General features: G+C 41.2%; 4 protein-coding genes across 6 annotated transcripts in view; all 4 read right to left on the bottom strand.

Annotated features, from left to right (window-relative positions):
* Positions 1 to 3: 3 nt before the first annotated feature.
* LOC125179608 (zinc finger protein 665-like) lies at positions 4 to 8,024 on the bottom strand. Its single transcript, XM_047885795.1, has 6 exons — positions 7,839 to 8,024; positions 5,566 to 6,018; positions 4,966 to 5,268; positions 2,917 to 3,189; positions 1,907 to 2,242; positions 4 to 300 (listed from the first exon to the last, which is right to left on the bottom strand). Exons 1-6 carry the CDS (start codon positions 8,022 to 8,024, stop codon positions 4 to 6), a joined length of 1,848 nt encoding a protein of 615 aa, XP_047741751.1.
* Positions 8,025 to 15,648: 7,624 nt separating this feature from the next.
* LOC125179612 (zinc finger protein 536-like) lies at positions 15,649 to 16,758 on the bottom strand. Its single transcript, XM_047885811.1, has 2 exons — positions 16,591 to 16,758; positions 15,649 to 16,145 (listed from the first exon to the last, which is right to left on the bottom strand). Exons 1-2 carry the CDS (start codon positions 16,684 to 16,686, stop codon positions 15,834 to 15,836), a joined length of 408 nt encoding a protein of 135 aa, XP_047741767.1. The 5' UTR covers positions 16,687 to 16,758; the 3' UTR covers positions 15,649 to 15,833.
* Positions 16,759 to 17,007: 249 nt separating this feature from the next.
* Positions 17,008 to 18,801, bottom strand: LOC125179610 (zinc finger protein 536-like). The gene is made up of 2 exons (XM_047885809.1): positions 18,760 to 18,801; positions 17,008 to 17,861 (listed from the first exon to the last, which is right to left on the bottom strand). The coding sequence occupies exons 1-2, from the start codon at positions 18,799 to 18,801 to the stop codon at positions 17,379 to 17,381; spliced, it is 525 nt and encodes a 174-aa protein (XP_047741765.1). The 3' UTR covers positions 17,008 to 17,378.
* The window catches only part of LOC108664648 (longitudinals lacking protein, isoforms A/B/D/L), a 55,072-nt gene continuing 51,359 nt past the window's right edge, over positions 18,798 to 22,510 (bottom strand). Inside the window, exon 5 of one of the 3 annotated variants that reach the window (XM_047885799.1) lies at positions 18,798 to 19,256. In XM_047885799.1, coding sequence (XP_047741755.1) covers positions 18,813 to 19,256 — 444 coding nt within the window. In that variant the 3' untranslated portion in view covers positions 18,798 to 18,812. The other 2 variants (XM_047885797.1, XM_047885800.1) reach the window with 2 other exon arrangements.

The following is a 22,510-nucleotide window of genomic DNA, read 5'->3' as shown; positions in this document are numbered from 1 at the left end:
GCTTCACTTGAAGGGTATTTTATGGACGGCCGTGACATGTTGCTTGAGATTGCTCTTGAGAGATGCTCTGAAGGAACATTGCGGGCAGGCGTAGGGCTTTTCGCCGGTGTGTACAAGGAAATGTCGCCGCACATCAGACGAACGCAGGAACCACTTCCCGCAGAACAAGCAGTTGTGGCCGCGGCCGTCGGGAGCGCGAGCGTGACTCAGTGAAGTCTTGGACGAGAAAACCGTTCCTGGATGTCGCGAGTTCGACTCAGACTCAGGCAGGTCTTCGGATGAGCAGCCTTCAGAGGACATCTGCAGGGAGGAGAGCCATAACATCACTCTACTTATATTGTAGATCATACTTAAACTACACACTCTTTGTAATGCAAACACATCTGGAGGAGAGGGGGTATCTCACATTTGGGTGAAAACAATATCTCACGTATACCTGTTCAGTCAGACACGAATCTAGGCCTCCATCAATGGATGGATATAAACGTACACGTAATACAGGTCAATCTTCCTGATAGAACGATTAAGTATTGAAAATTCAGTAGCATTTATTGAATTCCGTTAATAAAAAATCAATAAGTCACCTTATGAAAATGCTGAAGTCGAAATGTGGATCACTCAAGTTTTCCGGAACACATCCTCGTCATTTCTACAAGCTTTTTTATTCAATTAACGGTCGCGAGAACTGAGTGCAATCATCAACTACGAACAGTGAATGCATTTTTGTGTTGGGATTTTAACGATTCAAGTCATTTTCTCCGGACCAAATCGCACGAATAACATGAAACATCGCATGGGAAACATTACAAAACCGATGTCTGCTGAAGCGAATATTGAAAGATAAATAAAACGCAGAGATAGAAGAAAAATATTTATTATAAGCCGAGTTAAGTGACTTTCAATACGCGATATCACAATGAAGAACTGATATATAAGTGAAAACATCTATGTATCCGGTAATATGCATTATCAGACAGTATGGATGTGAACATTTATACGTAAATACAATCAGTGAAGTGAACAAGTTTGATGAGTCTCATCAAAATCGTTTTCTCAAGTAACGTAATAAATTCAAAGCTGAAACGTCCATATGCACGAAACGTTACATGAAACTCTCATTGTATGAAACGTTCTTCTTATCTTAATTCGAAACATCCACGCTGAAAAAAGGACATTAATCTCACACCCAGAAAGTAAATGAGTGTGCCGCACAGACTCAAGCATTATCATCTGCAAATGTAAGCTTGAAAACAAAACCAAAGAGTTCAAATCGAAGAACAAACTAGTGAAATCATTAATACTGAGCCCCGTACGCTGCACCAATCAAATATGAGCTACAACTCTGAATTTGTTAGGTTTTTTATTACCGAGTGTAATACCGAGTTTTTTATTACCATCAAGCGTAACTAGAAAAATAAAAGGAATAACACAAATAACACAATTTCACTTGTAATGTCCTTTAGTCTAAAGAAACCTCTAAGTGGGTGCCTAGGAACGCAAAAGAGAAAAATAATTCTTGAGCTGAAAACTTTCCACTCCCAAAAACTGCATGACCTCTATTGTAACAAAAATTAAGAACAGGAGGAAGCATACAAATCAGCAAAGGGCTAGCAAAGTAACTGCGAATCTATGCAGTCAAAGAATGCATAAATAATATGTAAATAACACGTGAGGATACCAAAGCATCATAGCGGATGCAATGTTGTTCTCTTCTACAGATTAGACGATATTCACAGTATTTTTTCCCAGCTAATTCAGCGTGACTCTTCACTATTTCTGGTAGCAGAACGCAACATGTTCATGCGGTGTGTGGTTTCACATTCTCGATTAATCGATACCGGTACTCTTCGGATCACTTCGATTGTTCTGAGCTGCTTTCTTTACAGTTTTTGGTATCAAAAGGTACATTGTGAGTGTTAACGACGTGTTGCTTGAGATTCCCTTTGACTGCCGCCCTGTACGGACAGATGGGACAGCTGTACGGTCGTTCGCCTGTGTGCACACGCACATGCCGTCGTAGGTCTTTCGGCAAAAGGAACCATTTGCCGCAGACGTCGCAGGAGTTGCCACTTCTGTTGGGGTACTTTGGGTCGCAGCCCACGAGGGACGTAGGCAAAGTAGTAAGGTTGGTGGAGAAAGAGCTCGATGAAGAGGAACCTAATCCTGCATAGGAGCCGGCGACTACTGACCAGGGTCGTCCGGATGTCAAGTAGCGTCGAGTAGACTCCAAGCGAGGTGACATCTGCAGAACAAAAAATCACGGCAAGTTACTTCGAGTGCGATAGCAGCAAGCCAAAAGTCAATGACTCAGCTTTATAAAACACCACCATAAACCTAGCTTGCTTTCGGGTGATGATTCTCTTGAAAAACGCTCAATAGAAAACTTATTTATATGTATAGGCTCAACCCCTTTTAGAAATAATCTAATGTACAGATTTTCGCTTGGAAAAAGCAACTGACGATCGATATCTCAGTTGCAGCAGGATACCGGTACTCAAGTTACAATGACAGCTCAAGCTCGAAAAGCACCGTAAATAAAGTCACCAAGATCGACAGATTTTTCAGTGGACTGGATGCGAACCTTCTACGTTTCGATTGTCAGTAGGCTTGAGGGCGAGAACATCATGCCATAGTTGCCCCGCATTGAAATTTTTCGGCATGAGACCTCATGATGTGCTGCTTGAGGTTGCCTTTCCGGTTGGAACGATGAGGACAATACGGACAGAGGAACGGCTGTTCTCCGGTGTGTATGAGAACATGTCGCTTCATATCCCGGCTACAGGGAAACGCTCTTGCACAATACGGGCAATAGAAAGCTCGCTTTAGGTCACTGATTTGGTTTTTTGTTCGATGCGTCTGGGATAGTGCAGCAGACATGCCAAGCTCTTCAGACATCCCAAGATCTTCTAAACCCACAATATTACCGGCCAACGAGCAAGCCAGCGATTGCATAACTCTTTTCGTTCCGCTTCCAGTTTCAAATTCTGTGGAAGGTTCTCGCTGCGAAATCGAGTATCTTTCGTTGGCCAGGTTTCGGCCAAAATTGTAGACGGAGTTACCGGCACGCCGAGAATGTGACGAGGACTCTTTGCCGGTTACGCCTAAGCGATCTCCTGAAGTCTTGTTGTCGAGGATGTTGGAGCAGAATCGGGAGTCGAGATGAGATGCTCCATGACGTGACCACGACATCTGTAGGCAAGAGCAAGCATCAGAGGAGTTCTTTGTGCCCAGGCGACGGTCCAATTTAAAAAATTCACAACGTAGATTTCACACCGAACAAAAAACACGGATTAATTACTTTCATTCTAGTTCCACCTTCCTAATATTGGAGATCCTATAATAAGCAAACATATTTCACACTTATTCAAGCTCGTAATAGCTTCTTTTTCTATAAATGAAAAAAGATTAATCGCAGTAATCCAAAATTATATAGGACAATAAAAGTACTACATGTTCAATAACCAGGTAATTTACTTAACGTCATTCATAGCAGAAAATTTCGTTCGGCTTGATGACACTAATAACAAAGAGATTATCACGAACGAATTTTCGCCTTTAATTACAGTGACAGTTAACAATGTATGATTGGAATACTAGCGTAGTTAAGGCGGTTATTTGATACAATTTCAAACAGAACCATATAATTGACACAAGACTGATACTATTAAGAAAGGCTTGAAGCCAAAGCAGCCTGCTTAGGAAAGTCGATAACGTGTAGCATTCCATCGAAAGGGAATTTAAATACACAAGTGCTGCTTCGTTCTCCAATATATATTCGCATCGGAATCGCATATAAAAATCATCAATTCAAATACACGTTGAACTTGGTTAATAGATAGCAAAGCTGAGACAACCAAAATAATCGAGTGCGTACGAAATGAAGATATAATGCTTTAATTTTAGATCGTGAAAGTATTAAGAAAAGCATTTTCAATGAGTAAAAAGACACATAGTATATAAATGAGAAACCAAGCCCACAGGAAACAAAGAACACTGGAAACTATGTATACAATTAGTAACGTATTTACTGAATAACTAGAAACATGAATCGAACAACTCCGGTGAATAAAATAATGAAATACATACGAGAACAGTGAAAATTGATAGAGAATAAAACCAGTTAAACACACGGAAACATTGATACTTCATCGGCTATAACATGAAAAGTTTTGAAAGGTTGGACTTAAAATAAAATACATTGAACAATATGTAATTTCTATGTCAGTAACCAAGAAATGATCTTCTAAGTTATAGCAAGAAGTCTCCCCAGTCAGGTCAACATCAACTTTGATAGAACTCTGAGCCGTCATGTACATCAAAATCGTAACTTTCAGGCGAAAAATTCATAAAGATGGGTGCGGGAATAACACGCTTTATTATTTCCATTATTACGTTAAATCCCACACGAATTTGAACTCGAGTACTTGAATATTGATATACACCAATACAAGTCCTATACAAATATATTTCCTGATTGACGAACTCGAAGTTCCTTGAATTGTCATCAGTAAAGGCATCGCGATTGTAACATTAGCACTCATCAATCACGCGGAACTGCTCGACCAAAGGAAATGGTGCATACAAAAACAGTGAGTCCTAATTCCTAATTTTTAATAAAACGTTTGAAGTCTACTTAAAACAACTTTTAAACCGAGAAGAAAGCTTATAAGTGCACATGAATTTATAATCTCCTAACCTACTATTGACACAGGATTTTTCTTCGTTATATGTTGGGAAAATTTCTACAAAATTTCTTGTCATCGCGCAGTAAAAAGATTCATCCGATGGAGAAATCGTTGTACAGCAAAATAACATGGTTTAAAAATAAGCATATGATACTTCGATACTCGAGAAGCAACACTTGATGAAAATTATCGAAATTTTTTTAAACTAAGGTCGAGAGTTTTCTACAAGATCGAAATGTTTGATCCGAACGTGTCTAGCGAGTGCGCCTGTTTGTCTCGCCCTGTAGTCGCAATATCTGCATGGGAAGGGACGGTCGCTCGTGTGCACGATCAAGTGTCGCTTGAGATCAGCACTGCGCAAGAAAAATCGTCCACACACATCGCAGTTGCCAGCACCGCGCATAGAGCGCCTGTTGGTCGCCGCGTCAGCGACTGAAGAACCTGCTGAGTCTTGGCCGAGCCACACACGATTAAAATTTGAAGTATTCCGGCCGTTCCCGTCACTAAAATCAGAGGCTTGTCCCATGCTCAGAGTTTGAGGAGATGGCGCAGCCGAGGATGGACTTGTAATTGAGGCGCTCATCTGAGAAAAAAGTTCTTCAATTACTAATAGATCACAATAAGCCGTGTTAAGACTTAAAATGTGAATGAGAGGTGAGTAGTTAGTGATCATGAGCCATTGCCGTTGAGTAAGTGGGAATATTGTGATGAAACTCAACCAAAACCGTTAATTTTGTAAATGTGCATATGGGATATAATTGCACACACTCCCTTTTCACAAAGCTTGGGATTAAGTTCTGTGAACGTTTCAATAGACATTTCTCAAGCTTCGACAGCGAGTTCAATCTTTTCCTATTAGATCGCCATACTCAACAATCACATTATGAACTTTATTAAGGTGTCTTAGTAGCGTTCCTTTTTGAGAGGCCTTGTAGTTGCACTCGGTGCAGCTGAACGGACGTTCTCCTGTATGAGTGCGCATGTGTCTGTTGAGATCTTTGACGCGCGAGAAGGCTTTTTCACACACGCTACATCTGTGATCACGACCTGGTAGAGGTACCCCGCTCACAGGTAGCTGAGGAATCATGGAAGAAATCATAGACGCATAAGCATCATCGACTTCACTACGAACAGTTTGTTTTACGAATGGATAAACTGCATAAGACGCTGGAGCAGAAGACGATGAGGATGCCGCTGAGCAGAGAGAAGCAAGGTCTAGCGGTACGGAGGTTTCAGAAGCGAGTTGTTTAGCTTTATTGCTGGAGGGAAGCTGATGGTCGTCACCAGGGAGGAGAAGCTTGCGAGTGCTTGTTGAGAGCACAGTGCCACTCGGCTGAAACGAAAAATAGGAAATATGTGTCAACGTTCGAAAATGAAGCAAAATTCTTGCAAGAACGTTATTTTGACTGAATGTATCTCAGACGATTTCTTATCTGTGCCGTTCCGTAAATTTGGCCCAATATCGACTTACTCATGTCTTACGAATTGTGTTTTACGGGTAAAAGTAGAAACATTTGTCTTTCAATTCTATGGTTGAGCCTGCTGCATGGAGGGCAAAACTACACCATTGATTTGTTTGCCAAATTTTCAATTAATTCACAGTCAAAATCAGATTGCAACTTTTTACTTCATGTACTTTACTTTTTCATATACGTATAATTAACCTTACATATTTCCCAGATGCTTTGCGCATCCCAACGACCTTCAAATAACAAACTAATATGACAAAAGATTACGAAAAAATTTTCAGAAGCCAAGGTTTGTGAATAAGTAAAGGATAATTAAAACCTTTTCATATACACTGTTTACTAGTTTACTTACTAAACTATATTCACACTGAATTTCGTACACCAGATCAAATTAGAAACATGGTTAGGAACGATATAAGCCGACGGGCTAAAAATTTGAAGACCTTTATTCAGAAAACTATATAAACAGCTCGAAAAATCGAGTTCCGAGATTAGTTCTGTAAAGTGACAGCAATTAAAATGCGTTTAGCAGACGAAAAATCGTGCAAAATTCAAAGCCACGACGAACATTGAATATAGATTAGACTTTGAATGATTACGAGCTGCACTCTTCTTCCGTTTTTCAAGTTTTTCTTGAAACCATAATTTTAATTGTGGAATAATAACTTTAAAACTCGTACAAGCAATAATTTTTAGCACAATATTATTCGCAATAGAAATTCTGCTGGCGCGCCAGCAATGAAAAAACAGAATATGGTAATACGCTCGAAATAAATTGGGTTACATGATACATTAGACCTCGACAAACAAGCATGATCGCGGACAGAGCAAAAAATTAGGACGTTTCCATAAGATTAGATCGAGGATGTCGAGCAGTCACCACACTAAAGCGTGTGAAGAGAAGCTGCGTGTACATCTCTGAGTAAACAGATGATAAATGGTCAGCTAAACAAGCGAAGAATTGAAAACGGACAGGACCAGAAATGATGAATAGGCAGCCGAGAAGGAGGAAGATGGACCGTCTCGAGTTTCTCAAACAATACGCTATGTGTTGGTTGCTCAAAACCCTGCAGATTTTCTAGTGAGAAGTAACAGCTCAGTGAAAATACTTCAACGTTGACGGATATTATTCATATTCCTAAAATCTAAATTGAATGATACATCATATAATGGAGTAAAAACAGCCAAAACCGTCAGTTACTGCACAGGTGCATTTAAATACTTCCAACGGTTTCGACGACGAAGTAAGGTCGACAATTATTATGAAAATGCCAAGTGAATCACCACCAAACTGCCGAAACTTCACGAAACAACAACTAAAATAATCGAAAAAATCGACGCTAAAAAATGTAGCTAGTGTCTCATTAAGAATCTACAAGAGAGATATTCACTAGCTTTGTATAAAAGAAACCACTTTATTATTTGCGTGACGGAGGATAAAATTCATGAAGAGGAGGCCATTTTTCAACCGATCAAAATAGGGTAACAGGCGTCTTACACTTGATTAGTAAATCGGCAGCACTCAAAAGAAAATAATAATAGTTGGGAGTTTCCTTTATGTAACGATCAGTAAGTGCATGACTCCGCTATCTTTAAAACGGAACGTTTATGAGGATCCGGACACTTGATGCGTCATCAGATGACGCTGAAGAGCGCACTTGAGAGTAGCACGATAGGGACACACAGGGCATGGGAAGGGTTTCTCGCCCGTGTGACGCCGAGCATGGCGCTCCAAGTCTATCTTCTGCTTGAACAGCTTGCCGCACACGTTGCAAATGAGAGTGAAGCTCTTCTTCGCGAACTTCGTTAGGCCATCAGATGGTCTGCGAGCCTCGGGTAGGAAACTAACGGGAATGCTTGGCAATGCCATCGATGTTTCAGGGACCAGAGCTGCGGGCCAATTTTGAGTTATCTGCAAACAAAACGGCGGAGTTACTTCACAGCTACAAGGGGACAAATCACCAAAGATAAAACACGCTACGGACGTTAATTGCACGGAAATTACTTGTAATTTTCTGCAAACATGCGTCGCGAAGGAGACCAGCTGATGTGAAATGTAGATGTACAAAGTTGGAGAAAATAAATGAACCTAAGGACGAGAGGCATTCAAAGATCTCAATGCTACAGAATTTGGAATATACTCTAACTACATCAGCTTTCCAAAGAAGTAGATCACGCTTTATGCATTTGCAACATATTTAGTAACGATATTAGGAGAGAACTTTCAACTGCCGGTGGCGAGTCAAATAGGGCTTTCCAAATCTCCAAGGACAGTGAGCACACTATCCATTTCTAGTGCTATTGCAAGGTGCACTTGACGGTGGCAGAATAGGAACACAAGGAACACTTGTAGGGACGCTCGCCAAAGTACGTGAGAACATGGCGCAGTAGTCACCTAATTAGCTTAGCAATTACAATTACTGATGATCAGGCTCGGCTCTGAACGCTTTAATGGATTCGTGAGTGCGTAGGTGTTTGTTAAGAGTTTTCTTTAGAGCAGCTCGGTAGGGGCAGATGGGACAAGGAAAGGGTCTTTCTCCTGTGTGTATTCTCTCATGTCGTTCCTTGTCAGTCTTGTTGATGAACGGTCTTAAGCAGAAGGAACAGGCGTATTTGCGTAATTCTGGGGGCAGGATGGCAGGAACCAGAGCGGTGCTGTAGGCTGACGCTGACTGAAAACTGCCTTGCGACGCCTGCAATGAAACCAAGGTAGGCCATCAAAAATCCCGATCATTCAATGTGCCTCTGTGGAGGATGTAGTCTTGCGTAGCTTTCTTAAGGAATTATACTTAACTTCACACATATTAAGCAAGTAAATGCCAGATAATTTATTTTAAAATAACCTGCACCAATCGCCGTTCATTAGCACCGACACCGTTTCGAGCCGAAGAGACAACCATATGATTCAATCGGCAAACAAGGCCATTGAGAAAATGCAAATGTTTGACGTCAATAATGCACAGAAAAGTTTTTTTCTGAACAGAAAATTTATAATATTTAATTTTAAAATATCATATAAGTTAACACTTTTCCATAGACCAGAGAAGTCAATAAAAATCTAGAGATCCATCAACGAGAACAAAGTCAGTCGTTGAACCTTCCATAAACTGTGCCATTGAGTCGAAATTCCATCGTATTTCAGAATTTGAAAAACGCATCTGAATTTGAAATAATTTTCTCAACATGACATCGCTAGAGGGGAATCTTAAGGCGGTATTCAACTCGAAGGTTTATAGATCTTAAAACGGAGTAATCACAGAAATTTTCTTCAGGCACGAAGGTGATATAGGGATTAAATTTAAATAATTTTAGCGAGGGTCCGTGGATTCTCGAGCACGTCGCTCAGGGTGCTTGTGGCCAATGTGGCTCTGCAGAGACCATTTCCTAGAAGCTCGGTAGTCACAGTCAGGACACTTGTAAGGACGTTCTCCTGTGTGCGTACGGACATGACGAACCATGTCAATATTGGAATAAAGTTTGCGATCGCAGAATTCGCATTGATAAATCTTGATTTTAGAAGTTCCTATGGGTTTGAATAGCACGTCGAATTGAGTACCAGTAGCAGACGATCCACTGGCAGAAGATCCAGCGCCAGTTACGCCTGCCATCGACAATGGCAACGACTTCCCCATAGTTTTCGTAGAAACAGGAGAAATTCCTGGAGACGGCCATACATCGCGTCGTCCTGCGATAGGAACTTCGGTGCGAATAGTACCAGGAAACGTTTTCAAATTAACCGTTTTGCCAGGAGCCACGTCAGCGATATTCAAATTATCTAGAAGACCGGCACGATCGCCGCGTAGGGATACAAAGCAGCGGAGCTCGTCAATAGATGTCCCTCCGCTCGCCGTCGATGAGGATCCCAAGGATGTGGATGGTTGTCCTGGCAAATGGTCCATCTGTGGAGGGATTACCACCATTAATCCTCTATCTATCTCGCTATTGGAGGGATTACCACCATTTATCCTCTACATCGCAATTCAAAGCCAACCATAAAAATGAGAAGAAGTGAAAACGCACGCTCTGTTCACGAAGATGAACGAAGAATAATTTGCTGTCTCATAGGTTGGATATAGTTTTACGAACTTGCCAACTCTATCATTAGGAAGCCGTCATTTTCTTTCGACGTTAAATTAGACATGTAAAGTTTTGATAAAGCGATTTATAATTTTAAAACAAAATTAATATGCCGAAAGTGGAAGATTTTGATCTAAAACTCAACGTCGACAATGCTGACTAGTAGTAAGGGTGATAGATGGACTGAATCGCCTGTGGAGATATTTTGTCTCAGAACCCCATAAGCTGAACTTTTACTATTACGAATATTTTTTACATAGTTATTTTACCTCGCTTAACAGCTTTCAATATAGATCTGACGGAATTTCAGCAGACGCAAATTTTCGTTTCTTTAGAAACTGACGTACATAAAACCACGTTATGTTACGATCGATGGTTATTCCTCAATGTTTAATTAAATCGTACAAGACAGGATAAACGATACACGACAGCTTTTTATATCCACATTTATTGATAATATCATAGGCAGCGTATCAGAGCTGCAGAGCATTTCATGTACAACCCTTGGAAGTGAGTTCTTCACCATTACTATATGAAAACATAATTTACTTAAGCTAACCCTCACTTAACATGCAGCCCGTATTACTGGGCAGAGTAATCAAGTAAAATAGCTGCAACAGACGCTTTATGAATCACGCAAAGGCGCAAATGATGAAATGAAAACAAAAAATAATATTGGTAATGCGAGCAGAAATTGGAAGCGTTTGCATTACTCGAACGATTTTCATCAGAGGGTAATACTTGTCCAGGATTTCGCCGATGGTTAAAGTATTCGTAAAAAATGGGTTATGATAGACAACTCGATTGAATATGAAGAGAATGTTTTTGCAAGTATCAGTGAACGAAATAGTTTAATTAATCAATTACGAAAAGCAACTTTCTTACAAAGAAGGTACGCAATCACATCACGACTAAATTTACACGCTTCTCATCATCTCTCGGCAATGTCAGGAAACAACATGAGTATTATAACTTTGTGTATTCGTTGGTCGAAAATAAAAACTACTTGCCTCTCCTACTTGCAAAGGAAGATCTAATTACATGAAGTCAAAAGTAACGTACACACTAAAAACCTATCTATACCTAGACACTCATTTAAATAATGACAGTGCCATCTTGCTCCTTCGCACTTCCAAACAGTGGATTTGGCCGCACAGCTGCACGTTCTATGCAATATTATATATAGAAGAAAGACCTATCGACCCATCAATCTACCCAATCACGGGAGTCCGTACATAAAAAACTTAATTCATCCAATGTCTCATGTAGCTTGTTTATAACATTAACATTATAATACTATTTACGAGTGTGACATAGGTTAAAAATTCACGAGTTTTCATAGGTACTGCAATCATTCTTAGTTGTCCCACACGCAAATTTCTTCTAGCATGGCTGAATTCTTCTCGCATTTCAGCTCCATGGCTGAATTCAAGATAAATGGCTGCCGCCGTATTAAATGCATTAGGTACCCGATTAGTATCCATAGCCATGAAATGACTTTTCACTTTATAACGGATAATCTTGACAAAAATTTATAAATCTAAGTATAACTGCCAAATAATATAATAATGAGCACTTTTATCCTTTTACCGAAGCAATGTCCAGTTAGAAAGCACAATGACATACGTACAGTAGAACAAAAACGCCTAGCTAAATTAAAAATGAACCTGCATGCGGTGTACAGTACAGTCGGTCGTTTTTCCAGAACAAAACCGTAACATTTGTCACACACCAAAAACTATATTACAATGAACTCATAGAAGTAGCGTCGAGTTTATGCACGGTAAAAAGATGTCTCCTCAAATTGCACTTGACCGTCGCACTATAGGAGCACAAGTGGCAGTTGTAAGGGCGTTCGCCTGTGTGAGTGCGCATGTGTTTTTTCAAGTCAGCTCGACTAGAGTTCCACTTTTGGCAGAGCGGGCAATTCAAACCATAAGATTTCCGCGCAGATGTTTCCGGAGATGCCGACTCCAAATTATCATTATTGGGAATTTCCGACAACTCGACCTCAATAGGAGGAAAGAGCTGGTCGTCCCCTCCTTGAGAAAAGTAGTTTTTTTCACCTTTGGCTGAGTATCGACGATCGCGTTTGTGCGCGCTAGGAGAGCACCATGTTTCAAGTCCGGTCGCGACCACAGGTTCGATCTGAGAAAGAAGCGCAGTGCCACTTATTAATTCAGATATTCATCAGAAATATCGTCATGAGAAACTCTCGTACATAAGACGAGTAAAGATGGTGTCAAGACACGACGAACATCCAATAAAATTTAACGTTCAACGCAAGCGTGTCTACCCATGTCCTCAAGTAATGAAACTTTTAACGCCTTACTGGACGGCGGCTGCGCGACGATTAGTCTCATAAAGTGAGATAACTCATTTAAATTTTGAAAAGATTTCCTCGTAAAAAAACGAATTTCCTAAATGTTGACACGAATATCAGTTTGCCAAACAACCTACACTTCAAGGAAAAGCTTGTGGAAAAATGTACGAGTTCACTCAATAATTCATTGAGACGAATTTTACTTCATTTATTCGTCACTTTATTTCGAAACGCACTCATGCAAATGACTGGCACTTAGATTTGCTGCAAAGAATTCATGTGTTTAGTTTTGATGTGTGTTCGCAAGTTACACTTGACACTGGCGCTGTAGGGACACAAAGAACACTTGTATGGTTTCTCGCCCGTGTGGATACGAACGTGTCGCGCGAGTTCTGCGCGGCACGAAGCCCAGCGACCACAGTAGGAACAAGTGACACCCGACACACCGCTGCGCAGTGCACGACTTAGAGAGCTCGGAGCGATGGGCAGCAGCTTTGATAACGGGCTCGACAGGAGCTTTGCAACAGACGAAGCATCGTCACACGAGGAGTTGGGACGTGCACAAGACGGCTCTTCGACACCATATGAAGGCTCCGGGGACGACACTGTCATCGTCGTTCCGTGCGCCATTGGCTCGAACTCCATGCTCTTGCGGCGAGTGTTGGTCAATCTTGAGAATTGACTGGAGATGCAGCCCCTTTCCACCCATGACGAGAGGATGTTGTAACGCGCCGAGCTAGCGATGAGAGGGATGATCTGCAGGGAGGGGCGAGTTTACATTATTCAACAGTCCTAAAAATACTATAACGAGCCACAATATACTCTAACTACATCAGCTTTCCGAAGAAGTAGATCATGCTTTATGCATTTGCAACATTTTTAGTCACGACATTTGGAGAGAACTTTCAACTGCCGGTGAAGAGTCAAACGGGGCTTTCCAAATAGCTTTCGACAGTCGGCACACTATTCACTTCTTTTGCCGTTGCCCCTCTGGAATAATTTTAAATCTTTTCTATGATATTATGTTTAGATCGCAAGTGATACTGCAAGGTGCACTTGACGGTGGCAGAATAGGAACACAAAGAACACTTGTAGGGACGCTCGCCAGTGTGCGTGCGAACATGGCGCAGTAGATCAGCATTGCATGGACACCATTTGCCGCAAAATGAGCAGGTAACTCCGACGGGCCTGCTAAGACTGTTCTTAGCATCCTCAGGATACATGTGATGTTTAGTTCTTCTTTGCTTTTCAGCCGCAGTCGCTTTGGGTGAAGAGGTGTAAAGTTCGGGCATCATCTGATCCTCTCCGGATTGTAACACTGGGCGCGATGCAGAGAATTTCAGATGCATCTGAGGAAGAGGAGCCTAGAGTTAGAACGTTGATATATGGTCTATGCGTCTATTAATTCCATGAAACACATCCCTCTTCCCCCAAAAATTATGTTTTGTTTGTTTTTTTCCAAGGCGAGCGAAGATACGGCGTAGATGGCATCACATCAAAACATTGTGCCTCTTGGCGAGATGTTTCTGTAGAGAACATTTCACGCATGCGCTGTAATCGCAAATCCAGCACTTGAAAGGCCGTTCTCCAGTATGTATTCTTTCATGTCTTGCAAGGTCGGCGTTGCAAGAGAACCATTTACTGCAATAGCTGCACATCACGCCAGCGGGATGGACTCGCCGGGTCTTGATGCCAGAGTAGCGCGACTGTGAGCCAAGAAGATGTCCGACCTGAGACAGAAGTATCTGGTTACTTTAACCCTAATACACCTGCAGTCCATCATTACGGATACTTCAAAATTTAGGGATACTTTAAGGCCTCGTCATCGTCAATTTACAGCATGAAAAGGCTAAAATAAATCCTTTTTCACGACCTTAAAAGAAATTTATGGGTGAATCCTTCGACCACTGATGTAAGATACTTAAAAAACGGCAGAATTACGAAAGGTCTTGCACATGATTCAGTTGACAGTCGTCTATTTCGCAATAATACAAGGACGCAAATAAAGGATTATAAAAAAAACAGGGAGATTCTCTCGTATCTTTATACTTGAAAACGGAGCAAGATAAATACAGCCTATTACCAAATATAGTACAAATATAAGTGTAACCTAGCTAAAGTTGATGAAAACTATTTTCGACGGAAAATGCATTAGTAAGAAAAACAATGCCTTTCTACAGATAAATCTGATAAACCTCGGTAGGAGCTTATTTCGGCTCAACTCGAGTTTCTGAGAAGAAATTCTAGTAATAAGATTAAATCCGACATCATGCATAAACATACGCAATTTTTGGAACATACCAGTGTCATGTTTTGATCATGGAACACGGAACACTCGAATTCATCAATATTATCACTGATATAAACGAATGGTTATCTTCTGAAAAACTTTGCCGTTGCGCAAACACGATACGATGCTAATTAGTTTACTGCTATACCCAATATATGCTAGCAATCATGTAAGCAAAGGTGGACATTTAAACATAAAAACGGGACAGCTCTCTAAAATTTATTATTAAAAAAAAAATATATAAAGCTGCAGTCAGTTTATATTTCAAGTCAACTAGCTCATGGGTCATATATTTTTATCCAGCATCGAGAATACTAATAGTTGTAGTCGACCCAAGTGAAGGGCGATGCGTCCTCGCATTGAATTCAAGCAGTAAAAATCTTTAACTTAGCTATCTTCTTTCGCTTCATTTAACAGCTTCTTGCAATCAGCGGTGTAAGATACGAAGATCACATTAAAATTACACTGGCATCAAGTTAACGAATTAACATCAACGAGCACTCGGAATCAATGATCTGTTTGAAATTGTTTGTGTTTGAACATCATATGGCTTTGCAGTGTGCTTTTGACAGTCGCGCTGTATGGACACAGTTCACACTTGAAGGGTCGCTCGCCAGTGTGTGTGCGGATATGCCTGACGAGGTCTGTTTTGCCCATAAAGCTCTTGCCGCACACACTGCACTGTCGGTTCGCCGTAGTCTTCGGAGCTGCAGTCGACTTGGGGCGAGCGGTAGAAGCCAGTTCAGAGGGCAGAGCTTGCAACTGCCCAATCGAGAAAGGGACGTCCGCAAATGATATCTGTGGGAAGAACGCACAAGTTTTATCTTCTGAATTTGATATTTTAGCAATTCTGTTGCTTATGCCCTACGCACAAATTTTTCCTTGATGATGCAGCCAAGAAGATGTTTCTAATCTTTCGTCTAGGATATTTTTCGGAAAGTTGGTACAATATTTAAATTCCATTTAATGTTGAAATCAATCCCGTATCACTAAGATGGGTCCAGTAAGGCTTGATGTCTGCTTTTCATGTGGTAGGAGAGCGTGTGTTTTCTTGAGGCACTGTAAGTACACATCGTGCACTTAAATGGACGTTCGCCGGTATGAGTGCGCAGATGGCGCTCCAGATCAGACTTGCCCCCGAAGCATTTACTACAATACGGACAAATTAATTCTTTTATAGTCCAGCCGCTCTTCGGTACAACTTCCAGGGGCTGCCGGAGGCGCGGCCTGGCACGAGGATCAGGTGTGTCATCGAACCCACTGTAATCGGACGACAAAGACGCCGACGCAGCGTCGTAAACCTGGGGGAAAGCGCATACACTTTATAATGAGCTCATTTTTCCGTACGCTGCTTTGCTAAGCAAGAGATCGAGAACTTACTAAGTCCTTAGTTAATTTTCTTGTTTCGTTCGTTCGACCATACGCGATGATTGGTCAATACATTTCATTAAAATCCAAATTAAACTTCAGGTTCAGTCAGCGTTTTGGGCAAAGTTTACTAATTATCGTACAGTTCGTCTCATGTTAAAAATACAAGCAAAGCATATAAGCAAGCCCCCAATCGCAATCTAACCCAGAAAACTGAATAAAAGTTCAAGTCGTAGCGAAGTAAAATAGAATCAAGAAGATACCGACGAAAATTTCGACAGATGGAGCGATAAAATACAACTGTCGAATACGAGACACTTGCAATAACATTTTTGCGCATGAATTATGCAACTTCTTTCCAATAACAACTTTTCTCACAGTAAAAATCCAACACACGTCATTGGATGACGGATTCCGAAAAACGAATTTTTCTTTCACGATCCCGGAATATCCTGGGATGGATCCATAGGCCATCTCTTCTGGTGGATATTGAAGACGTGGCCCTGTAAGGTGCTCTTCCTGCTGGCGCTGTAGGGGCACAGAGGACACTTGAAAGGCCGCTCCCCGGTGTGCGTGCGAATATGTCGTTGTAACTCAACGTTTCGGTAGAACCAATGCCCACAGTAAGAACAGGTATAGCCTCTAGAAGTTCTAGCGGTTGTGTTTTCGGAGGGTTGTCGAGGTACCGTCGAATGAGCAATCATCGGGTCCGCACGAGAATTGATAGACGGATTAGACAGCAGATGCTGAAGAGTGTCGGATGGAAGCGAGCCCAAGTTACGAGGTATCTGAGGAAAATAGGACCGACATTAACCTCGTGAACTCCAGGTGCATGGCTCATTAGATACACGTATCGGTCAGTGATGCCCACAAGCATAGTTATAAGAGCTTTACACACGTAATTCGGGTTACTTGAATTTGACGACAGATCATTGCATACGCTACTTAATATTTCTCTTCTGTCACTCGTATTTACATAGGTGTGACATGAATAAACTGGTACGTTAATTATTAAAATAACCTCTCCTTCGCAATTTCCAAGCTACGAAGAAGGCGCGAATCAGTCCTTTCGTTTCAGTCTTAACGGGATTGCACAATCGCTTTCCTGCAACTTACTTATACAATTATTGATATCTAGAAGTCATCACACTCCTGAGAAGTGGAATCTACTTATTGCTTCCGTAAAGAGGGAGAGCAGAGGTGGTTGGACTCAAGACCTGATCAGGAACCATTTTATGTTTGCCTTCCAGGTGAATTTTCAAAGTGACTTTCTGTGCAGCACTGTAAGGACACAAGGGACACTTGTAGGGGCGCTCGCCAGTGTGAGTCCTGATGTGACGTTCCAGGTCCGTCCTACCGACGAAATGCTTGCCGCAATATTTACACGAGAGAACTCCTGCAACTGGCCGCACTCTGGCCCTTCCTCGTGGCCTCTGGGAAGCCAACATTAGCCAAGACGGCAAGTTAAGGGCCGAAGGTGAAGTAGAAGTTGTGTCAGATGCAGATGCGTAGTTTGCTGACGAAATAGTAGCAAAAGCCATTGCCGAGCAGGTGAGAGGAAGAGTAGGGCCCGACGACACAGACGGTACAATCAAGGAGGATGTGCCGGGAAAGAGGGACGATGAGGCCAAGCGTGAGGTGGCCGTCGCCTGAAGAAGAAGTAACAGCCGTTACTGGAAAGATCTTTCAATAACTGTGATTGCACAGTAGTAACAGTTGTAATTTAGATAAACTTAGTATGTCACTGGATAAGGTCCGACTCCTGTATCAACATAATATTTGGAAGCCAATTACGAACATTTCGTTACTGAATGAACTTGCACGAGTTCAGGTCGAGTCTAAGAATTTATAGTAAGACTACGGACGACTAACTTCATCGAGTACAATTAGAATATGCCGAAAAATTTAAACGTTGCAACTGTTTGAGTTTAAATATCGAATACTTTCCAATAGCGAAGCGCTTCTTGTGAAGAATTTTGCACTTGTTCCAGCATACGCAATACATTAAGAACATGTCAACAAATCATCAACATATCAAACGCATTCAAGCATGTACCACCAGTGTATATGATACCATCAAATTCTAACATTTTCTTTGTGAACAATGGCCACTCAATTACGGAGCTCGATACTAGAATACAGATAGTTGAAAATTATAATTAGTATTCTCGACTATAAATTAAACATAAAAACGAATGAAAAAACTCGCGACAGTATTCGATTTCGTAATAAGTGATATTCTTCCCAAAAAGTGAGAAGTACAACGCACTGGTCGACATAAGTCTCGCCGACCGCCGATTGATGAATTCAAAATACGTTTTTTTTATTGCTCAATTCATAAAATCGCCGTCAAGCAGCCAACTCATCAGTCTCATAATGGAAATTCGCTTACTTTTTATCGATAATCTAGACTAGAAAAATTTGCGACAGCAAATTCTTATAAAAAAAATGTAATGACGAATCTTGCTTTTTTTGTTTGTACTTAATAACGTATCATGTGTCGTGGATAATTATAATGTACCATTAATAGTATAAAACGAATATAACCTGTACACTAGAAGAAAGACTTTCCAAGAACAACGCTGTCATTGAGTACTATCTTAGGTCAGATGAGAAACGCTATGATGCTGTCCTTTGATGTGTTTGTTGAGTGTCCCTCTTTGCCGGGCTTTGTAAGGGCAGAAGGGGCATTCAAAGGGCTTCTCTCCCGTGTGGATGTACATATGCTTAACGAGCTGCGACTTGAAGGCGCACCACTGGCCGCACTCAGGACACACTATTCCCGAATTCTTGCTCTGCCCTCCTGAGTCCTCTAGAGAAAATCCAACTCCAAGCTGAGAGTCGAAGTCCACCATCGAATTTGATGATTGAGTCTTCTCAGGATGATCGGTTTTAGAGATATGATGCCAGCCGCCATCTGCTACATGAACATAATCGAGAGACAGCGACGCAGCAGACGAGGATGCCTTGCCATTTGCGGCAGGTCTTGCGACCCAAACCTGTGGCCGCATCACAGATTTCTTAGGCTGGTCAGGCACTGTGTCCTGCACGAGACAACACAACACAAATTAAGCACCTCACTCTACTGACTTTTATAGTTACTATCCCGTTCAACCTTGTCTCATTTTTCACATTGACCAGTGACTGTTTATCTCAACGATATTTGAGAACACTGACATTGTGCGTCAACCTAAACCATTCCACGTTTATCCTGTTAGTTAATATTTTTGTGGGTGCTTATAAAATTGGCTTTACCAATGTACAAGAGTAGTCATGCTAGACACGACCTGAAGAGATGTAGTATACAAGAATAATAGCCGATTTAAGGTGAGAATACATCAGATGTGAAACTATATACGAGGTTACTTTGTGCAGTAGCGGTCTCAGGGAACAAAACGCTCAAATATCAATAATAAAACAAAATTTCACTATACTGGAAAATTAAACCAAGAATGAACGCATAGAGTTTATTATACATGAATTTACATCAGTGTCGGGAAATAGTTAACTGTGTAGGGCACAGGCAAAGCTCAAAGCTCGATAGTACACAATATTCACAAAGCAACCTAATAATCTATTCAACCGTATTCAGGACGCTAGAGCTGTCATTCTACGTACTCTAAAGAACGATAGTTAAAAATACGCTGTACAAATAAGGGATAAATACAGAATAATTATTTGACCTGGTATGGCCTTATGAGCAGATATTTGAAGTATCAGCAGGCCAATTCAGATATTGTGGATCTCTCAATGGTCAGCAAATGATATGAAAAGAACGAAATAAATAAAATAAACACATCTGAATAGATTTCCAAATAGCCAAAAGAAATTTTATTCAATAAGAATTAAAAGCTCCAAAATCATTCAAGCTGTCAACGTGTCAATCTACTCGCAACGAAAGAAAAAACTTCATTGAATGTCATCTTCTTAGTAGTATGTAATTCCATACAATTTCAAAAGAAACACGGTGAAAGAAATACTACAGTGTTTAACAATAGCCTCCGGCTATTCTTCGGAGGTCGGTCAAGATTCAAGATATTCTGAAAAATTCTTGAAATGACTACATTTTCTCTTATCGTGATATTTCTGAACGCGAGTGGGGAAAAATAGGAACATAGCAAGTCAACGATGCCGATAATAATTATGGTTTATAAAAAAAGGCAGTTCTAACGAGGTCTAATGTAATAAAAAAAAATTCGGGTGTTGAATATTCTTATGAAATAAATTCCGCCGAAAATAATATAGAGCCTATCACTAGCGATATGGTGAAAAAGCGTTAAGAACTAATGGAGCAACCGTCACTCATAAAAATTCGGAATATCAACATCCATGTTCAAGGAGTGAAAATCATGAAAAGTTATTAAATTTCAGTGACTAGGAAGTGGCTTCTTATGACATATTAGTAACATTTACCTACTACCGATGGCTTTATTCGTCGCATAAACTAACACGAGCTCTTATCACAACACGACGATGGTCTTCCTCTCTTCAGCTTATGACCTGCAAGATTCTGGTGTTTAATCAGTTGATAGCGATTGTGGAACGTCTCCAAACACACACGACACTTGTTCACCTGAAACTTGTCAGATTCTTCATCGTTGTAAGACAGGGATGGCTTTTCCTCATCAAAAATCGAAGAACCAGTTTGCCTGGTACTACACGACACGGCATTGTCAAGAAATAACGATTCTTCTAAGTTTGATGTTCCGAATGCAGCTCGAATCTTACTCAAACGACGGGCTTTCTGGGCGCGAATACAAGCCTGTAAGCCGGGCACAGCTTCGTCCATGCTTTTTTTAACACCACGAAGCAGTGTCAGAATTAAATCAAGACAATAATTAATACTTTTTTTGTTGTTCGCATCATTGTATTCGGAATCAAAATGTTGATTACGTTCTTCACAAACTGAAAAGACCCGAGCAAAAGCGTTAGCGAGTTCATCCATGGAGGTTTCAATGGATCGATATTTACTTGAAACCTCTGAAACTTTTTTGATGAAGCGTTGGTTGCCTTGCCAAGTGTTGACCAAATCGTAGTAATAGCGAGCAGCAGCTGCGGTTGTTGATATAAGTTCCATGAAGTCAGCATTCAACAAGAATTCTTCGGACAAGAGCTTTGACGGGTCAACTTTGAGACGGACACAGAACACCGCCAAAGCATCGACCTCGGAAGAAACAGAAACTCCTCCCAACACACTCGCTAAGCCACTTGGCAGTGACAAGGCCATATCACTACAAACTGAAGAACACGGATCAGTATTACGGGAACCTGTACCAGAGGCCACTGGCACCAAGGCAAGTTGCTTCTCTTCCTCCAAGATGCAGATGGGTTCTACATGGTTCACTGTGTCTTCGTTTTCAGCAGAAGCCTCTCGACTTCTCTGCAACAAACATGAGAGAAGGAAGGTAGTGAACTCATTGAGATCTCACTACGAAGGGTGGCTACGACTACTAACATCGACTAAAAGCTCACAACTCATACTTCCAGAAGCAATTCTTTCTAATGAACATAAAGCGCGCAAATCAAAGTAACTAAAAATGAGGGAATAAGCAACTAAACAAAAAGTTGGTGGGTAGTGGTAATGTTCTCTTTTTAAACATGTTTCTTCACCAAAATCAAATTTTCAATTGATCTAGAAGCAAGACAATTTTCGTTTATTCTCGAATTGCACTCGCACGTTAGCAATCAGTTGAAGATTAGAAAGTTTCGCACTAGGCTATTCCCAACTTTTATTTTCATGGCCTAAATCACGCTCGTGAACAGGACTATTCTGAACTGCTCGGCCCTCTTTTGTTATGGACTCTGAGATGCTGTGTCAAAGTGCCCTTTTGCGCAGCTTTGTACGGGCAGAAAGGACAAGCGTACGGCCTTTCCCCGGTGTGAATTCGGACATGCCGTTTCAAGTCCTCTGTCTTGAAGAAAGACTTGGGACACATTGAGCATGGATGTCCTTTGGTGGACTTGTTCTGCTGAAGCCGACCCAATGAAGATCCTGCGTGTAACGCGTTACCCAATGCCAGGTTCTTGGTCAGGTGCGACAACCTTCTGTTGATATCGGTCGGTGAACAGCCATCGCTGAAGTGGTCGAGTTCATTAGCAAGGTACGAGGACTGACTGAGCTGTGAAGGTCTGGACGAGGTAGGCCAGGCAAAGGAGGACGACGCGCAGCTTGATTTGAAGTTAAGCTCGCTTGACGAGTCTATCTGTCCGAGAGAGATGAGGCTGCGTGTTAAATAAACTCTGCACAGTAGTGTCGCTTTTCCTACTAAACATACGCTAACACGATTAAGTCGGAGTT

This window comes from Hyalella azteca, unplaced genomic scaffold (genome assembly GCF_000764305.2).
Source record: "Hyalella azteca isolate HAZT.00-mixed unplaced genomic scaffold, Hazt_2.0.2 contig3126, whole genome shotgun sequence".
Taxonomy (NCBI): Eukaryota; Metazoa; Arthropoda; class Malacostraca; order Amphipoda; family Hyalellidae; genus Hyalella; species Hyalella azteca.
The sequence above is the reverse complement of the archived record's forward strand: the minus strand, read 5'-3'. Positions and strand labels throughout refer to the sequence as shown.

Excerpts from the sequence above, each read along its gene's own strand:
- LOC125179608 (XM_047885795.1), bottom strand. The coding sequence starts at position 8,024 with ATGGCATTGCCAAGCATTCCCGTTAGTTTCCTACCCGAGGCTCGCAGA. Across the intron at positions 6,019-7,838 it reads AGAAACCCTTCCCATGCCCT|CCGAGTGGCACTGTGCTCTC; the intron begins GTGTGTCCCTAT and ends TTTTCGTTTCAG. Across the intron at positions 3,190-4,965 it reads GCAGATATTGCGACTACAGG|ATGTCGTGGTCACGTCATGG; the intron begins GCGAGACAAACA and ends TCTTGCCTACAG.
- LOC125179612 (XM_047885811.1), bottom strand. The coding sequence starts at position 16,686 with ATGGCCTATGGATCCATCCCAGGATATTCCGGGATCGTGAAAGAAAAA. Across the intron at positions 16,146-16,590 it reads ACGTGTGTTGGATTTTTACT|GTTTACGACGCTGCGTCGGC; the intron begins GTGAGAAAAGTT and ends GCTTTCCCCCAG.
- LOC125179610 (XM_047885809.1), bottom strand. The coding sequence starts at position 18,801 with ATGACAGCGTTGTTCTTGGAAAGTCTTTCTTCTAGTGTACAG. Across the intron at positions 17,862-18,759 it reads GTCTTTCTTCTAGTGTACAG|GCGACGGCCACCTCACGCTT; the intron begins GTTATATTCGTT and ends CTTCTTCTTCAG.